General features: G+C 38.1%; 2 protein-coding genes across 3 annotated transcripts in view; one reads left to right on the top strand and one right to left on the bottom strand.

The window, feature by feature from the left end:
* The window catches only part of twnk (twinkle mtDNA helicase), a 76753-nt gene that overhangs the window by 24847 nt on the left and 31339 nt on the right, over positions 1–20567 (bottom strand). The gene's annotated exons all lie outside the window — the stretch shown is intronic.
* Positions 155–20171, top strand: mrpl43 (mitochondrial ribosomal protein L43). The gene is made up of 3 exons (XM_039775464.1): positions 155–429; positions 13737–13843; positions 19803–20171. Exons 1-3 carry the CDS (start codon positions 299–301, stop codon positions 20036–20038), a joined length of 474 nt encoding a protein of 157 aa, XP_039631398.1. The 5' UTR covers positions 155–298; the 3' UTR covers positions 20039–20171.

The raw sequence follows: 20567 nt of genomic DNA, 5'->3' as shown, positions 1-20567 counted from the left end.
TTGTTAAATATTACCTGGTAGAAAAACAAACAGTATGGTCAAAAATATGTTATTATGGAAACAGCAACAGTAAAACACAAAATCTGACATTCGATGTCAAGACATGTGTGAACCTTGCTCTGTACAACTTTCGATTATACTATCGTGTTTCCTATCGGAACGTATTAGATGAAGGACTGTCGCTTCTACACGTGACATGTTTTCACCTTTACATTTTCTTTACCAATGTTCGCCTTTCTGGTAATGTTTCTGTTATAAATTTTTCTACTGAAAGTGAGCCGTTATTTTATTACTTAAAATGACGTCTAGAGGGACACCTAGCCGATTTCTGAGGAGCGTTTTACAAAACGGAGTCGGGAGATACGTTTGTCAGTTGAAGCGACTTTCGCTTGTGTTTTCTAAGGATTCGGCCAACTCGTTGGGCGTTAGGTAAGTTTTATTTTAAAACCAAAACGAAAAAATCGTCAGTTTTAAAACTCGCTGAAAGACGCAGGAGGATATGTGGAGTTTTGTTATTCAGTGCGACCTTGACTGACGGTGAAAGCTGATTGTCTCCATCAATCAGTGTCTCATTTGCTTATAGAGACAGTGATTAAATCTGGCAGTCTTATAAAATGTAATTATTGGACATGTCTTATTTCTGCTACATTGTAAACGGAACTAGTCAAAAGAGACAAGTTAAGGACAGCACTAGAATCCCGGCACTTGAAAAGCTCGAAAACAAGAAAGCCTCACCGCACTCATTGTGTTTTACATCTTAAGAAGTATAGATTTATGTGTTGTTGTACCAGTTATAAAACTAGCATAAAAACACCGATGTCTGGCTATTTGTTTTTCAGTGCACTGAACGTACTAACACTTTAATAAGACACTGTTCTATAAACGTAAAATCTTTAAACGTGCAAGTAAAAGTCAAATACGTGGAGTTTGCATGTTCTCCCCGTATGTGCGTGGGTTTCCTCCTACAGTCCAAAGACGTGCAGGTTAGGTGGACTCCAGCAGACCCCCGTGACACTGTGTTCGGATTGAACGGGTTGGTAGATGGATGGATAAACCTGATATACGGAATTTGTAATAAAGGACTGTCATGAAAAACCTTATATAGTAGCTAAACCAACAAAATGAGCCATTTACACATCACCACAGACTTCAGACACATAGTCACAGCCAAGTTATTTCTGTATTGAGCATATCATATGTGTGCCAAATACAAACGTACACAACTGAATCAACTTAAAGCCTTGACATTTCATGTTACCAATAATAAATTGGCAATGAGCAATCATTTAGAATTTGGGTGACTGAAATATAACATACTGCCCATCTAAAGATATTTTATTGTGCAGCAAACATAGCTCAGACAACACAGACCAATCATAAAAAAAAAGCAACATCCTCCCCGCGTCCTACCACATCGTTTACACTACCAGGGCGATCTGTTCGGAACTGTAAGGCGTTTGCAGCTGTCAGGGAAGAATAGCAGAGACGAGGAAGCTAAGCCATGTAGTGAATCTCACAAATCAACTATGCCGACGTTTTTAATTAGGGCCAGCACCAAGCGTTCCCTTTTCTCAAACCAGTACCTAATGATGTGACTAAAGCTAAACATTGAAGGCTACTTGCCCACTTCCCGTCCACAAAAACCTATTGAGGCGCATCCTTTTCTCAGGCAAATATTCTATCACACCAAATCAGTAAGTTAAAGTAGCACATGAACCTGGGGTCTCATTTATAAAATATTGCGTGGATTCGAGCATGAAAATATGCCTACGCCAAAAAAGAAAAATAATGTTTATTAAACCTGGCGTATGCACATTTCAACACAAATTACTCGTTGTATATCCCAGTCAGCTTGTAAGTGTGCATACATGAAAGCCGCCCTAAAACATCAATTTTTGGAGGATGCTAATCAACCTCCTATACTATATATGCAATTGCCATACTGTTGCACTTCAGTTGCTGGTAGAGCAGCCTACCACCTTATGCATCATCACCCCACCACTTGCATTCAAGAGTATCTGGTTGTGCTCTGCAGCTGAGAGTGCAAGGTCATGCGCAACACAATAGCACCTCTTCTGTGCATTCTGGGGGTACATACTGTAGTTTTCATCACTTTTGAGGTGTAATATGTTCGACTCATCCGTGCACTTTATAATAACGGCTAAACTGGTTTGCATTTCCAAAAGTGGATCAAGGATGTCTTTATTTCCCAGTTTCTCCAAAATGTTGTGTACACATGGGTCAGAGATGCTGTAAAGATATGCATGTTACCACATCATGTTTTCTTTTATAAGTCCCGATATTTGCATGGGAAATACATAAGCACATTTTGATCCTTTTTGTGTGTATGTAAGCTTTATAAATGAATAATTTGATGTATGCTCATAAACTAAATGCATATAATAGTGGATTAACATTCAATATAGGCCTTTTATAACAAACAAAAAGCAATGGTGAATTTTATGCACTATTAAATGCTGTGTTTGTCCATGAATGAAATGAGATGCTTAAAGGATAATCACAAATGATCATGAAATATGAAATTAAATTTTAAAAACGTGTAGGGATTTGATGTAGAAGCAAACATATGTGCTTATTTGTGAAAATGTTTTTTTGCCCCGCCCTGAACCCTGTCTGATGATGATTAGACAAAACAGTCATTAAATACATGCGCAATGGGCATTATGTTTGGGCCTGAGTTAACCCCCTTAGGTACATGCTGCACAAGTGGCCCAGTTTGAGACTTTGAAAATCTGCTCCCCTATTTAGAATTGGCCTGCCTTGGAAGTGTTTTGAGAGAAAAGTCCTTCATATTTGTTGACATAGTTCACAGTCCTTAGCATGTAACTTTAAGTAAGTTAGTGGATAATTCTGCCTTAGTACATGGACTGCCTTAAGAGATTTTTGAAATATAAATGTTGCTCTTACTGCTTATTAATTCTCTTAAGTTTTTCATTTTTACTCAACACTGTTTCACACCACACAGTTCTTTAGGTTGTAATGACTGCTGTGTGTAAGTGAATCACTACATATTCCACAAAGCATATGTAAGCAACTAAAAAGTTGATAAGAAGTTTTTGAAAAACATAAACAAATTTTTCAGTACAAACCTTTTATCTATTTGATGACACAACAACCAATTGTTGACTGTGAAGTCAGCTTGGCATCATTGGGGAATTGCCAGGAAGGCAACAATTTGGGATGAAGCACAAGAAATAAATGAGCTTTTAAACTTCATGTTTAATTTCAAGATCATACAAAAATAAAATTGTGTGGATAAGGCATGAATTTGGGTTATCCTGGTTCTGCATATTTCGTGGTGCTAGTGTAAGTTTGACGTAACTGAAGCAAGTCCTTTGGAGTTTTTATTTCCCTCAGCAAATCCTGCTGCAAGTAGCTGTTTCATTTCTTTTGGAGCAAAGCAATGGAACAAAAAAAAACTGTACAAAGGACAGTTCTTGAATCTTTGTCAGAAATATAAAAGTGTGACTAGTTTATCAAACAATTGCAATAGTAAAACTTCAACCACTAATGCCTTTCTGTCAGGTGTTGCACTGAAATATCCTGTCAGTTTGGGAATTTGTTTTAACAATCCTGAAGGAGAATCGAAAGTAATGTGAGCCTGTTCAATGCACACAATTCCCAGAAAAAAAAAAGCCACACAAGTGAAAATAGCTTTTAGTCTAAGTAGTTATGAAGTCCATTTTCACACATCATGCAGACAGCTGGACCCAATTTTAATAGGTTGAAATTCCTCATCTTTTAGATGGATTATTAATCCCCAAGGGGAAATTCACATACTCTAGCAGCAGCATACTGATAAAAACAATATTAAATTAAAGTGTGATAAAAAAAAGCAGTGCAAGTTAAAAAATGCAAGGTGGAGAGTGTGAGGCAGGTGTAACAGTCAATAATCTTGTATAGTGTTAACCTTTACCCCCCTGGGTGGAATTGAAGAGTGGCATAGTGTGGGAAAGGAAAAATCTCCTCAGTCTGTTAGTGGAGCAGGACAGTGACAGCAGTCTGTCGCTGAAGCTGCTCCTCTGTCTGGAGAAGATACTGTTCAGTGGATGCAATGGATTCTCCATGATTGACAGGAGCCTGTTCAGCGCCCGTCGCTCTGCCACGGATGTCAAATTGTCCAGCTCCATGCCTACAATAGAGCCTGCCTTCCTCACCCGTTTGTCCAGGCGTGAGGCATCCCTCTTCTTTATGCTGCCTCCCCAGCACACCACCGCGTAGAAGACGGTGCTCGCCACAACCGTCTGATAGAACATCTGCAGCATCTTCTTGCAGGTGTTGAAGGATGCCAGCCTTCTAAGGAAGTATAGTCGGCTCTGTCCTTTCTTACACAGAGCATCAGTATTGGCAGTCCAGTCCAATTAATCATCCAGCTGCACTCCCAGGTATTTATATGTCTGCACCCTCTGAACACAGTCACCACTGATGATTACGGGGTCAATGAGGGGCCTGGGCCTCCTAAAATCCACCACCAGCTTCTTGGTTTTGCTGGTGTTCAGTTTTGGTGGTTTGAGTTGCACCATTTAACAAAGTCCTTGATTAGGTTCCTATACTCCTCCTGCCCACTCCTGATGCAGCCCACAATAGCAGTGTCGTCAGTGAACTTTTGCACATGGCAGGACACGAGTTGTATTGGAAGTCCGATGTATATAGGCTGAACAGGACAGGAGAAAGCACAGTCCCCTGCGGCGCTCCTATGCTGCTGACCACAATATCAGACCTGCAGTTCCCGAGACGCACATACTGAGGTCTGTCTGTAAGTTAGTTTACAATCCATGCCCCCAGGTATGAATCTGCTCCCATCTCTGTCAGCTTGTCCCTAAGGAGCAGAGGTTGGATGGTGTTGAAGGCACTAGAGAAGTCCAGAAACACAATTCTTATAGCACCACTGCCTCTGTCCAAGTGGGAGAGGGATCGGTGTAGCATATAGATGATGGCATCCTCCGCTCCAACCTTCTCCTGGTATGTGAACTGCAGAGGGTTGAGGGTGTGGCGGACCTGTGGCCTCAGGTGGTGAAGCAGCAGCCGCTCCATGGTCTTCATCACATGTGATGTCAGTGCAACAGGCCTGAAGTCATTCAGCTCACCAAGGCGTGATCCAAGATGTTTTCCAAAGCCTGGGGACTCTCCCTTGTTCCAGGCTCAGGCTGAAGATGCGCTGTAGAGGACTCCACAGCTCCAACGCACAGGCTTTCAACAGTCGTGTCGATACTCCATCTGGACCTACTGCTTTGCTGGCACGAAGTCTCCTCAGCTCTCTGCTTACCTGGGCTGCTGTAATTGTGGGTGGGGGGAAACTCTCTCCTATGCTGGTATCAGCAGAAGGATGGGTGGAGGATGCAGTACTCTGAGGTGAGAGTGGGTTAGGGTGGTCAAACATGTTAAAGAAGTTGTTCATCAGGTTTGCTCTCTCCACGTCTCTCTCAATGATGGTACCTTGCTTCGAGCTGCAGCCAGTGACGATCTTCATCCCATCCTACACTTCCTTCATGCTGTTGTTCTGCAACTTCTGCTCCAGGTTTCTCCTGTACTGCTCATTTGCCGCCCTGAGCTGGCCTCGGAGTTCCTTCTGCACACACTTGAGCTCATATTGATCAGCGCCTTTAAAAGCCCTTTTCTTCTGGTTCAAAAGGCCCTTGATGTCACTTGTAATCCATGGCTTGTTGTTAGCATAGCAGAATACTGTTCTTACTGGAACTACTGTACAATGTCCATACAGAAGTTGATGTACTCAATAGTGCAGTCAACAACCTCCTCAATGTTCTCACTATGTGACCCCTGCAGGATATCCCAGTTCGTAGTTCCAAAGCAGTGTGTTACAATCCACATACATCCACATTTGTACCCTCTTTTATTCTGAGAGTTATTTGTAGTGGTAACATTTGACAGAATAAGTCAAATTAGAGCAAAGTCCTGGGTTAATTATTCGGTACATTTCAAAAGATAGCATTGATGTTTCTCCTGTTCTGTTTTTCCCTAGTGTGACTGGCTCCTGACCCAGTGTTGTCAGGCTTCCTTATCTCTGCTATGTCTTGTGTCTCTTTGTTATTTCCACTGTATAGCTGCTGCATATGTTACCAACCTAAGGCCTAGGGGAACCTGGGTCAGGTACAAGCTACTGTTGCTACAGGGTATAGCCACAGTGATGGTGAAAAGCATAAAAGAAACAGGCAGCAGTCCCAAGTCTCACGACCATACTTCTCTGTTCTTTTTTTTTATTCTCCTTTACCCAGAAATATATAAATGCTTCAATTACTGCATAGATCGACATGGCAATCAGTGAAACAATGGTGCAAGCCAATTTCCTCTGCATAACAAATAGTGTAAACACATTTACTTTGAGTACTTGATTAGAAACCAATGTCCTCAGAACTCGTTAATTTTCCAAGGAAGCAGACAGTTCTGTATCCCCACATTGTGTGTAGATGAGATACTAAATCAAAGCAGTCTGACTATTCAAAGCAGGTGACTTTTAGCAAGACAGGTAAATATTTATGTCCTGTAAATATCCATCAACAATGACCTGTAGCAGAATTTTCCAGAAATTCTGCTTTTTCTTTAAAACACTGGTTTATAGCCCATTACACTAAGCAACACACAGAAATGTCATTTTCTTTAGAATACTGAATTCTAGCCAATTACACATAAAACACAGTTGAGTCTGTTGTACTGTAGCAGAACAGTCTCTGTTACATGACAACCTGCTGTAAACTGTTTTGCTTATACAATGCTGAGTATTTGCAGCAATGTTTCACTGTGGTTTTTTATTTATGTCTTTATTGTAAGTGACCCACAAGGCAAATTGCTTACCAGCTTCCATAATAAACCAAGAGATCAACCAAAATTCAGTTTTCACATTTCTTTTGTTGCACAGTGTTAATCAGTAAGTGGAATATGGAATATTTTGTCATGATTTTTGAATTCTAAACATTAATGTGAACATACCCCAATTATGTACTGTACCCAATATAAATGCATGATATATCAAATCACACTCTGAATAAAAAAATCTTTACCCAGCTGTTCAGCCATGTAAACCCATACAAGCAATTCTGACCATTTTTAAAATGTTTTATTAATTTTCCATAATTTTATGGAAAGACATATTTTGAGACATAAAGATATAACTTTGTCTTTAGTTGATAGTGTTTTATATCCAGATACCAGTCTATGAATATTGTCACCCAAAAAGAGAAATGTCATCCAGAGCAACGGAAGCATGATTTCAAGATGGATATGTTGATAGGGCAGTTGAGTCACTGCAAGTAAACCTCATCAGCTACTATGCTATACAGTGATACAGATCCAGTCACCACAAGTGAAGTCACTTTTGAAAACCACTGCAAAACAAGGCTGACTTTAAAAACCTGATAGAAATGTCTGGTATTTGTTTGTGTGGTTGTGTAAAGTAACTCCCCACTTTCTAACAGAGATGGTGGGATTTACTAATACCTACTTTGTAAGAACATATTGTATCACCAACAATGACAGCCTAAGTTTGAGCTCTTCTCATTTTGGTATAACAAATCAGCACCATTCTATGTCCCTTGTAGAAGACACTTTTCAATTTAAAACATAAATTACAAATGTTGTCCTGCCCCCACAGAAGTGGCAAATAAGCTTCCTGTAAAATAAGATACTCAGCTTTTGTTTGAATTCTCTGTAATTGACCCACAATAAATACAATCAACTGTGTCTTCACATTAAGTTTTTTATATGATTTGAATTACATAAGTGTCCGATAATTTTATGATGTAAATCATTGTGAGCATTTTCATAGCTGATCAAGTAAAGTTGAAAGGTGGATGTGGACATTTACACATTAGTGTACCTTTATGAACTATCATTTTGTGTTGACTTAGTGCTTGTTCATAAAATTAAACTTCCAATTCCACTCTCTCACCAATAGATATTTCTCAATGTAAATAAACCATTGTGGAACATTTATTGAACTATTTCTTTAACATCAATTTAACGAGCTTGTCATCTAAGGAAACTAAAAATAACGTTAAGTGTTTTATTTTTGTAAAGGACTATTGTTTGCTTTCTTTATAGCAACTTTTAGTTTCTAGTTTAACTGTGAATAATTTGAGAGTTGCTGTCTAGATTTCAGAATTGGATAGATCCAGTAATGCCTCAGATTGGATTTCCCTGCAGGGAGTGGTGAGTGCAGCTGAGAACATCATTGAGGCATCAAAGAACTGTACAGCAAACATGCAAAAACTGTGCCACCAACAAGTCAGAGACCACACTCACCTCCACAGTGGACTGTTTGCCCTTCTACCCTCTAGCAAACAGTGACAAAGTATATTGATTTAGAACCTCCAGATTTCATAAGTTTCATTCCACAAGCCGTTAGACTCTTAAATAATGATCATTCTGTTAATACAGTGTGATATATAATTTATCTGTGCAATGTTAACTTCTGTTGCTGTCAGGTAAGTTAAATTTATGTGGTGGATCTTATTGTATTATATGTATGTATGTATGCATGCATATTGGTGATTCTGTTTATTCTTGTCTATTCTCATGATTATTTTGTTTCAGTTTTGTTGGCTTTTTTTGCACATAATCAGCCTAGGTGACACCATTTCATTCTGCTGTGCACTGTTATGTGTGGTTTCAAATGACAAGTAATGTTAACCTTGAACCTTACTTAACTTATTGTCTTTTACACTTGCAAAAATGGAACACATTTACTAGTTGTGTACTACAGGTACACAAACCTGTACTTGCAACATAAAAAAAGGTACTACCGTGCATTAGAAAAAAAAAGATTAAATTTAGCAATGAAAATTAAAAATAACCATTTCAAATTTAAAAAAATATATATAAGATATTCACATTCAGTGTGTATCAGATATAATAAATTACTGTAAAAAAAAATAGTTAAGCTTTTGTTGAAATGCAAACGAAAGTAGTTTTGTTCCAACATTTACTAATTCCATTAAAAATGTATTTGTAGAAAGTACTTTTTGTGATGTGTGAAGAGTTCCTAATCTACATTAAAGTAGTAGTGCGTCTGAAGGCGTAGAGGAAAGTGAGAAAGTAAGGCAAGGCATCTAAAGGTAGAAAGTGACTGAAACACAGTGAAAAGATAAAGATCCAAGTGGGAAAAAAACAATCTGTTAAGGAGTAATGCATTAGATGTTAAACAAATACTGTAAGACAGTCTTATCTACACACACAGACACACACACACAAATAAATGTATTAAATAAAGTGAATGTAAACTGTTTGCTTTTAAGCATGTCACACTGTGCAAACAAATTACTTGTATTCAGCAGGGGATACCTGCTCTGGAGGAATTCGGTTTTATAAATAGTAGTAGATAAATGCTTTTCAAAATATCCACTACCAGAAGGTAAAGGAAAGTAAAATCCACGTTTTTTGATGTTGATGGCCAGTAAATATAACTGACAGAAGTCCATGGACAAACACACAAGTTTTATAGTCTCTTTCACTAATCACAAAGCAAGCAGAGTTTTCTTTTGTCCAATATTAGGCTTCTCGTGTCTTTCATGGGTATGGCTGATGTGCAGTTTTTAAGTCTTTACCTTGGAGAAATCATTCAATTGTAGACATGTTCAAAAAGATTAATACCAAGCTGGACAAACGTATAGTACATACTGTACATTCATTCTGTTAATAAAGGTGCCCTTGGGATTTTTAATAGAACTGCAAACTCACTTTGTGTGGTTTTCTAAAAAGTTCACCCCTATTAGCCCAATTTTTGTTTTTTTTAAACATTTTTTTCCAAAAATTTTGACTATGATTGTTTATAGTATTTATGTAGGGTGTATTAGGGCCACAGAGAAAAGAAAACAATAAAATAATAATAATTAAAATCGAAAGTCTGTATTTTAACTTTACTTTAACATTAATCTCATAGTTTGCTTTGTTGTTAAAGCTGACATTTTCATTTTAATCTTGTTATTTAAACTTTAGTCTTGTTATTTATTCTAAGATTAAAGTTGAAATGTCAAAATAAAAATGCGATGACATGAACTGTAACTTTGCAACCTAGAAAAACTGAAGAGAAAACGCTCGCTGTGCTTGGGAACATTTAGCGATCACATTCTTCCCGAACCCTACTGAACTGGGTCCATCTCTTCTAAGCAGGCCAGGGCATGATATGGTTGACCCTGCACAGAGAGATCACACTAATTAGACTTTGGGTGGTTACATGTGGGCAAATGTCCTCAGGCACCGAACAAATTGCTAGTGTGAGTACACCCTAAGAATCTTAAGATTGATGTTTAACTGAAGAGTGTTTTTCAAACACTATTGTAACTGAAGTAGCACGTTAAATGCTTCGTATTCTAAATAATTCCTGATTCAGTTAATCACTATGTGCTTCTTAAACAGATAGAATACATAAAATTCATGATATGACAACCCACTGAACATATAGAATACTAAGATTTATACATGATATACGCTAATTTTTAGAATGAAATGCATTTCAATTAAATGCAATTCAGTACTGTTTTTATATAAGTAGATGCCAGTTGTTTGGAAAAACATGAAAATACTGTAAAAACTGACCCTTTTTTTTAAAAATACTTTTTTTTTTTTTTTAAATACAGTATTCTCTACTCTATATCCCAATAGCCTTCCACCTCTTAACTTGTCATTTCTTTATAGGCACAGATGAAGACTCTTTTGGTACTCCCAGGACACCTTGCCACAATATCTGTAAAATGTCCTTGGTCATTGTAAAATTAGCTTTACATTCAATGCAGAGAACCTTGTAAATGTCCAGTGTTTTGGGGCTTTTTCAGGTGGTTTACATGTGGTTTTTCAATTGTTTTTCTAGCAATTTTCTAGAGTTTTCAAAGGAGCGTTTTGCAAGGAAAATACAATTGACATTATTTCCATTTTGTAGGTTGCGAAGGTTGTGCGGTGATTGTTGTGTTTCCAGAATGTCTTCTATGACTTAGTGCTTTTTAATCGTGGCGATCACAGTTTTATAGAGCAGGTTCGCTAGTGTTGTGACTGGAAATTGGGTCCATCTTGCTCTGTAATAGAGGGAACACGAACCAGGCAGCATCCTAAAAAAATTCTAGCATGTAAGCAGGTAAATAGTGATATGTGAAGAGAAATTTTTTTATTTTGCCAAAAAAAAAGTTTCTACTGCTGTCAGTGCAACATCATGCAAGCAACAGCTGCTAAAGGAAGGAGTTATACTGGACAGTGTGTAATCATGTGACAAATATTGAACGTACTTTGTATTAATATACTGTACATTTAATCCTGCATGTGCTGAGGGGGTAAATTTAATCTGCCCAGTTTTGGGGTCACTGGGAGCCAACGATTATTACAGCAGCACTTGGGGGAGAAGGCAAGAAGCACATGTGGTGCTGTTAATTTTCAGGACTCGATTGCACAGCCAAGTAGAAAAGAGTGTGTTGTGTGCAATCCAGTAACAGAAACGTTTTCTGTTTAGTCTTATTTCAGTTGTTATTTGCTAAAGATATTTTGAAACAGTGTGGTCTGGTGGTGCAGTGGCCAGCGTTCACCCAGGAGTGGATGTTATTTACTTCACAAAAATAAATATATTTCCTTAACTGAGAAGTATCAGTGACATATTAAGTATTCAGTGTTAAAACAGGTAGTACTTTTCCATTCAACATGCTCAATAATACAGATCAATCCAGGGAAAGTCAATTTAATCACAAAATAAACTGTGAGATTAAAGTTGAAATTTTGACTTCATCACTATGTAGGCTTGTATTTTTTTCCCACTGAGTCCCTAATTTTTTTTTCTTTCCTATGGATCTAATACACTGCCGTAGTATAAGAAGTTCTGCACTTTTATATACAAATTAATAGCAGTTAAGCTTAAAGATTACATTAGTGAACAAAATATCAACTGCAATACTATCTGAAATAATAAGTATAATTTTAGAAAATGAACAAGTTTTTGATTGCATATCCTAATATGCAAAGGTGAAAGATTACCTCTAAACTGTCTTAATGAAAGGAGCTCGAGATGGAATAGTAATAAATCATAATGCACCACAGGTGACATGTGCTTGCACATTCAATTTCATGAACATAAAACACACCCCAAAGACTGCATACAGAGCCAAGAAATGCCTTTAGGCATGCCTGTCACTATGATTATCTTTTGACACCAACAAAGGATGGCAAACGCAAACAAAAAGGGGCTTGAAATCCTGACAGTGACATACAGAAACACATTTTATATGACAGCTTCAACAATGTGATGTTGGAAAGATAGTGATTTGGCATAAATGTTCTGCTTTCCCGTTTTTTTCTCTATACATCAACATACACTTTTTAATGGGAAACATTTGGGAAAGTTTATTTTCATTCTGATTAATAAAAAGAAAAAAAAATTTCAGAATTAAGTCAGGTTATTGTGACCAAAGTCTTGTTCTTCCATGTTTATTTTTTAGTGTGCAGTTAACCTTGGTTAACCTTTAAGTTACAACACAGTACACTTTTGTTTTCCTGAACAGTTATGATTTATGTAGTTTCTCTATACAAGTCATAAAGAAGATTAATGTCTGCTAAAAGGACTGTAGTTTCATATAGATCCTGATAGTGTGCCAACTTCATTTTAAAGCATCTGTAATTTCATATGTAATATATTAAAAGGATCTTTCCCGTGTTTGACTTTTTTAAGTGTAATGTAAAGACAGCAACATAACTTTATTTTGCTTATACTGTACATATCCTTCAGTGTTCTTAATGATACACTTGGTATGCTATCAGAGATTCACAGAGGGTCAAGCAATGGCAGAGAGACAATGTGGCATAGTGAGTTAAGACTTTGGACATCAGTTCCTGAGGTTGGGTGTTCAAATCCAGCTACTGACACTGTGTTACTATGAGCAAGTAACTTCACCTTCCTGTTCACCAACTGGGAAAAAAACAAACAAAAGAAATGGAACCAATTGTATCCCAGAAGCCTTGGATAACAGAGTCAGCCAAATAAACAGTTTTAAATGACGAGCAGTATAGTGAATGCAGTACTTATATGTCAAACAGAGTGATTGATTTTTCTTTAGTTGAAAAAAGCTAAGTAGGGGCATACAGGCTCAAAATTCTGTGTTACCTTTTGACAGTAATTAATTGTAATTAATTGCCAAACATTTTGTTCATTTTGTGTTTACTTTTCTGTCTTGTGTTTAAAGGAGCTGTTGGAGTGGTAAGCTGACTTCTTGGTGTCACTGTTCCTGCATGATGGCACTGCCTACATCAGTACTGATACCTTTAGGTCATTCACTTTCAGACTTGTAATGAATTTGGTGTAACTCACCTTTTCATTAAATTAAGAAAAAAATATTAATTATGACAGCTGTTTAAATATTTTAGACAATAAGTAAAAAATTAAAGTACAAATACTTTTATTTGATAGAGTCCTGTTAGAGTAGACTAGACACTTTTACTCTGTTTATTTTGCAATTTTTGCATGATATACATTTATTATTTTATATATCTATCTAGTGATTGATTGTATTATTTGTCCTGTGAGTCTGTACCTTTATTTTATGTTTCTTCTGCCATATGCACCTAAATTTCAAAGTCAAAGTATACTTAATCTAATCTAAAAATAAAGTTTTGAGTAATTAGAAATTGTGAAATTTATTCATGGAAGAATAAATCTGCATGCTGATTACTTGTCAATTGCCTAGTAAATAATGTGTTTTATTCTAACAATTCATTTTTTTCTTTTTCCTTAGAGAGTTTATTGAAGATGGTGTTGTTGATTTTGCAAGACAAAATCCTGGAATTGTAGTGTATGTTGCACCTGAAAAATGCAGTATTCCCAAAATTGTAGCAGAATACTGTAAGTACTGAAAACTTTTATTTCTGGCATGTACTTGGGATATTACTGTCAATCGAAATCCCTAGAAGCCGTACTGGAAAGTGGCCACAATGAATATCAGAAGTCCACACCTCTATTGAAATTCCAGCTCTTTTATTGTAAAGGCTGGAATCAAAGTACAACATGTCAGACCTGTTTTTAACTTTGGTAAGATCTTGTAACAAATAGTATTTAAATGAAAAAGAAATCCATCATTTTATAAATAAAAAAGAAAGTAAGGCAAAAAGATTTTACCGACTTGGCTGCATAAGTGTGCACACCCCTTTTTTAAGATGTGTTCAGACTTCGTTCACTTTTAACAAATCAAGTTGCAGATCATGTACCAAGTAATTTTCCTTCACCTGACATCATTTGAAGTTAATTCTCATGAACCATAAATTAAATTCTGTAGCATTTCCTTGTAGGCTTGCATAGTGCAGAGTTAACCGTGGTCTAAAAGGAGCTAGCAAAATATGTACAGTATCTTATTGTTGTAAGGTGCAAATCAGAAGAAGAATAGAATTTTCACATATCATTAAGAAATGACCATGAGCACTGTGAAAGACCACCATTAAGAAGATATACTATATGGCACCACTAAGACACTGCAAAGATCAGGATGTCCTTCCAGAACTGATGACCACGAGGCTATTAAAAACGCCATTAGCAATAGCTGCATGAATTTACCTCAATAATTGGCCACTGTCTACACATTATGATTATTTAGCATATTTATCACAAGTCAGGTTGTCGAGTAGCATGGCAAACTGGAAGCCATTTCAAACAAAAAACATCATCCAAGTTCATATGAATGTTTGTAAGAAGACACATTTAGTACCCCAAAAAGGAAAACAATGTACACTTAAAAGAAACCAAAGACCAACATTCAATTTGTCAAGCCTGGTGGTGGCAGCAGCTTGTTACAGGGCTGCTTTTCTTCAGCAAATATAGGTGTCTTGTCAGAACACAGAGGGGAGAAAATGAATATTCCCAAATATCGAGATATTTTGGTACAAAAACTTTCTGCCCTCTATCAGAAACCTGAGGTAAAAGAATTTCACCTTGAAACAATTAAAGCACTCAGTCAACTCAACCAAGCAATGGCTTAAAAAGGTAGACCAATGTCCTAGAATTCCCCAGTCAGAGCTCAGAACTCAGTTCTATAGAAAACCTGTGAACCCACCTAAACAAGGCTCTGTGCAGAATATCCCCTTGAAGTTTCACTGAACCTCAACCCTACTACAGTGCAGATTTGAGTTCAAATGTTTGGATTGGTCTCTAGCAACTTACTCCTGGAATCAAAGCGTAAGATACTTCTACAAAGTATGTTAAAGGGTGTGTGTGCACAGTCATTGTCCAACACGCTATATTCTAACACAGGGTCACGGTGGGTCTGCTGGAGCCAATCCCAGCCAACACAGAGCGCAAGGCAGAAACAAACCCTGGGCAGGGCGCCAGCCCACCGCAGGGCACACACACCCACACACCAAGCACACACTAGGGACAATTTAGGATCGCCAATGCACCTAAAACTGGATGTCTTTGGACTGTGGGAGGAAACCCTAGTAGGCACAGGGAGAACATGCAAAGTCCACGCAGGGCTGTAAAAGTTTGATTTGAATTATTGTTCCTAAAAATTATTATTTTTTTTTTTTACTTAAATGCAGTTGATCACAAAAATGTATACAGGTAAAAAACAAAAAAGCCTTAGCATTTTTGCCTTTATTTCTCAACCTTTACATCAGCAAAAGCTGAAACTTCAGTAAGGGTGTGCCAAACTAAGTTTATAAAAGATTTATATGACGGTTTAACAACTCTAAATTACTGTAATTTTATTAATACCAAACCAACTATATCCTCGTATGTTGTCCAGTTAATTTGCTATAAAGTGTTTTAGAAACACCTTACACTAATATCAGGTTAAATTTTCTAAGAATTCTAACAAAAGGCCAGATTTTTATCCATCCATCCATCCTCTTCCGCTTATCCGGAGTCGGGTCGCGGGGGTAGCAGCTTAAGCAGAGAGGCCCAGACTTCCCTCTCCCCGGCCACTTCTTCCAGCTCTTCTGGGAGAATCCCAAGGCATTCCCACGCCAGCCGGGAGACATAGTTCCTCCAGCGTGTCCTGGGTCTTCCCAGGGGCCTCCTCCTGGTTGGACGTGCCCGGAACACCTCACGAGGGAGATGTCCAGGAGGCATCCTGATCAGATGCCCGAGCCACCTCATCTGACTCCTCTTGATGCGGAGGAGCAGCGGCTCTACTCTGAGCCCCTCCCGGATGACTGAGCTTCTCACCCTATCTTTAAGGGAAAGCCCAGACACCCTGTGGAGGAAACTCATTTCAGCCGCTTGTATTCGCGATCTCATTCTTTCGGTCACTACCCATAGCTCATAACCATAGATGAGGGTAGGAACGTAGATTGACTGGTAAATTGAGAGCTTTGCCTTACGGCTCAGCTCCTTTTTCACCACGACAGACCAATGCAGAGCCCGCATCACAGCAGATGCCGCACCGATCCGCCTGTCGATCTCACGGTCCATTCTTCCCTCACTCGTGAACAAGGCCCCGAGATACTTGAACTCTTCCACTTGGGGCAGGCTCTCACCCCCAACCCTGAGAGGGCACTCCACCCTTTTCCGGCTGAGGACCATGGTCTCGGATTTGGAGGTGCTGATTCTCATCCCAGCCGCTACAAACCACTCCAGAGAGAGCTGAAGATCACGGCCTGATGAAGCAAACAGGTCAACATCATCTGCAAAAAGCAGTGACCCAATCCTGAGTCTACCAAACCGGACCCCTTCAACACCCTGGCTGCGCCTAGAAATTCTGTCCATAAAAGTTATGAACAGAATCGGTGACAAAGGCCAGATTTTTAAGCAAGTGGAAATCTCTTCATTGTGTGTTTCAAATAGTTCTGTCTTTGTATATGTGTTTAGGCACACAGTTTATTTGGACTTAAGAGATCAGGAAGAACACTCTTGGAAGTCAACCTCAACCAGAATACTTTGTTGCGTATTTTAGTGTTCATGTCTTTATCATTTTGGATGGAAACCCTGATATTGTACGTTTTGAGAGGTAGAATATTTAGGATTTATCTCAGGACCCAGAAGGCCTCATTTGATTTGGTCATTCAGTAGAACATTTGCATTGTAAAGTGAATTGTCTAAAGTACGTCCAAAGTAAGTATGTTTGATTTTTTGTTAACCTATCTCTAAGGTTGCATTTGACAATGACATAATGAAGAAACAGAAGTGATTCTAGCTCCATTGTATACCAGGGAGTTCCAGTTTTCAAAGAACTGCACTCACTGGTCACAGTCAGCACCATGCTCCTGATAGGTTTTCTGATTATTCCTGTTTTTTTCCAGTGGTGCTAGCTTGTTGGCTTGAATTTAAGAGCAGAGAAAAACAGTAGCTAATTTTAAGCACAAGGGGGTGCTATATATACATGATTAGAAAAACAACCAACAACCAGGATTGATTCACTTTTAAAGGTGGCCGTTTTAGTCCCAAGCCCATTTTTTTTTACTGGGAATGATTCTAGATAACCTTTTGGGTCATTTTTGTGATAATATATTATTATCCTTCTTTCTTCCACATTTCATGCCTTTCATTAAGCTATTTTTTCCAGCCCTTTCAGGTTGCATTCTCAGTCTGCCATTTTATGTGAAGTCCAGCAGCAGTGCATGCCACAGAATGCATCAAGTCAGTCACTTTGTTTGCTGCTTCCAAGAAAAGTTAGCCCTTCAGTCTGTCGCACCTTTATTTGCAAAACAATCTCTAAGATAAATGTTATCTTTACACTAATTTTTTTGCATCTGCTTCCTCCTCTTAGACACTTAATGGAGAGATTAATTATTTATTCTCACATTTGTTGTCCGAGTACCGGTGCTTAACTGTCTGCGTGCACCATGCAAAAACGGTATGCATCAAATGAGAGGGCAGTGTTGCAAACACAGTGTAAAAGCTACGGCCCAAAGTCAAGTCTTTGTATTTTAAGGGTTTATTCTTATAGTACTGCTTGGTATTAATGTCAATCAGTCATACGTAAAGTGATTTTTATTTTTAGCATGTGCCTGAAGCCTTAACAGCTCCTTCATGTTTAAGACTTCTCCTGAGAACTGGCACAGCCTGATGTCACATTTGTTGCCCAAGGCTTTCCCACACAATGGCTTTTTTTCCAGTTAATGCTTGAAAGAATTTTCCATTCTTGCCTTACTTGGTTTTGAATCACGTTACCCTTTGTGCCCCCACACCTGTTATTACATTTCACTCTGGTCATTCAAGGTATAGTTTGACATATATTTAAAGCATACAGTATAGGGGATGTGTCTGATGGTAGAAAGGCCTGTAAGAGAAAGATAAAATGGAGGAAACGACTATGGGTCACTGCATAATGTTTGTGGTAAAGGCGCACTTCCTGGAACACTTGGCAAGTGGCCCATTCAGTTATCTGTGGTCATTGGTTTATGAAACATTTTATACTTCCTTTTTTGCTTGCCCGCACATACTTAGACTTGAACTATTATTATTATTAATTTTTAGCAGTACAGTTTTTGCAGATCACAGCTGCAGTTGCCAAGCAGTATGTGGTTGGCTTGGACAGCACAGTCAACCCATAAGTACCTTTTTCCATGGCAGTTGTTATATTACAGAAAATGTATTAAAATCTGAAAAATTTTGCTTCACTAGTGATCCAATATATTAGAAGCCAGCATTTTTATTTTTTATAAATATTTGGTGGCATTGCTGTCTAATGGCTCACATGTCCCAACTTCGAATTGTGCACCACTGTGATTTTCTGTGTTCTCCCCATGTCTGTGTGCATTTTCCTCTGGGCACTCTGGTTTTCCTCTCACATCCCAAAGATATTTTCTTTCTCGTAGTTTAAATTCCTAATTTGGTTAGCTTGCTAGTGAGCACAGTGGCCTGGCAGCACTCAGAATCGCCCACGTAGTTACTCTTTTGCTGTAATAAACTAGTAACCTTCAAGAAGCAGCATATACCTTTTTATTTTTGTTTTCTCTATCGCTAATGGCACAAAAGTGTCTTTATATAACGGACCCAACACACATTTTCAATATTACGGGCTGCACCCATACCCACAGAAATAAAAAGTCCTAAAATTACCCAGTACCCACATTTTTGCCTGTGTCTGCAAATACCTGACGCGATGTAGAACTCCAGAGTGTGACCAGAGCAGCTTCAGTGAACTGCCACTCCTTCCATGACTCTTTTCTGTCTTGTACCGTATACTGCAGTGTAGGCTCAAGCCCCCCCGAGACCTTGAATTGGATTAAGAGGGTTTAAGAATGTTAATGTTTTAATACTTATATTTATACCTTGATAATTATTTTTAGCTAGGTATTTATATTATGAAACACTAAAGGTTTCAGTTAGATATAAATATGTTCACTATGTATTATGTATTGAGATATTTTTGACAAAGTAACGTTTATCTGTCTTATTGATTTCCTGACCTTGCATACATGGATGGTAAGGCCCAACTAGGACACATCTCTCACAGATCCACTGGTGGTACGAGGTTACAAGTACTGCCACCAAATGTACACTTCAAATTGTATAGAGAGAATAAGGTCTTTGACAATTGTGATGGGATTTAAAGAAACCTTAACCCTACTTATGGTGCATGTGTAACTCAATACACAAACCCAACCCTAGGCCGACAAACCTGATATCTAATTTTTAGCAGTATCCTTGCATAGAGTTTCTGGATTTTCTTGGCTTTTTTTTGGGTGGTTGGTTACTCTTGTTTGACTAGCTCATTTGAAGAACCAATAAGTTTAAATCTCTGAATATTTATATGTAGATAAGGTTTAGGAAGAAATGTTGAGGGGATTCCTTTTGCATTTATATAACATTATCTGAATAGAACACTTTTCCAAATATTACAAATCCTCTCTGTTTTTAATCTCTACAGTAAATGGTACAGTAAAAGAGGAGCCGGTTAACAGAAAGACTTCGGAGGAGATCAGACAGCTCATCAAAAAGCTGTCTGACCAGTCTGGTTTGGAAGTAATCAGGATCCGCAAGCCCTTCCATACGGACAGTCCCAGTATCCAGGGCCAGTGGCATCCTTTTGTAAACAGGTCTCCTTCACTCCGAGTGCAGAGATTTGTGAAAGAGAAGAGGGAACTGGAAAGCAGCTCCAGCTAACCACCCATCATGTACTGAAATCTTCATGGAGCTGTTAACATTACTCTTTGTCACGTCCACAGCTTCTGTTTTTTTATTTTACAGATTTAAATCATTGATACTCTGAATGCTAATAAACACAATTGGATGTGGATTTCAGAGTTACCTGCTTTTTGAAAGGAATAAAAGGCAATTGGGCCATTTCTGACAAATGGGGAGGGATAATTATTAGAAGTGCACACGTGCAATGTGCTCATTCATTACTAAAGATTTCAGCAACCTTTTGTTTTTGTTTCAATTGCAATATGCATACCATATAATATGTGGCATATTGCACGGCACAATGTGGTTTGTCAGTCTCCCTGACTCGGCAGGAACACATTGTCTTCCAGTATCATTAAATGTTGAGCTATAAATAACCATAATGATTTGTAGAAGTTGGTGAAACTTTTGTAATTTAAGAAGTTTTAGTTTTGTCATCGTTTCAGTGACTTCTGTAAACAAGACGGCAAAGCAGTCGCCCAAAGTTCGCTTACAGTAACACAACTAA

Source organism: Polypterus senegalus, chromosome 1 (genome assembly GCF_016835505.1).
Source record: "Polypterus senegalus isolate Bchr_013 chromosome 1, ASM1683550v1, whole genome shotgun sequence".
Classification (NCBI taxonomy): domain Eukaryota; kingdom Metazoa; phylum Chordata; class Cladistia; order Polypteriformes; family Polypteridae; genus Polypterus; species Polypterus senegalus.
Note: the sequence above shows the minus strand (reverse complement) of the source record. Positions and strands in the feature narration are given on the sequence as shown.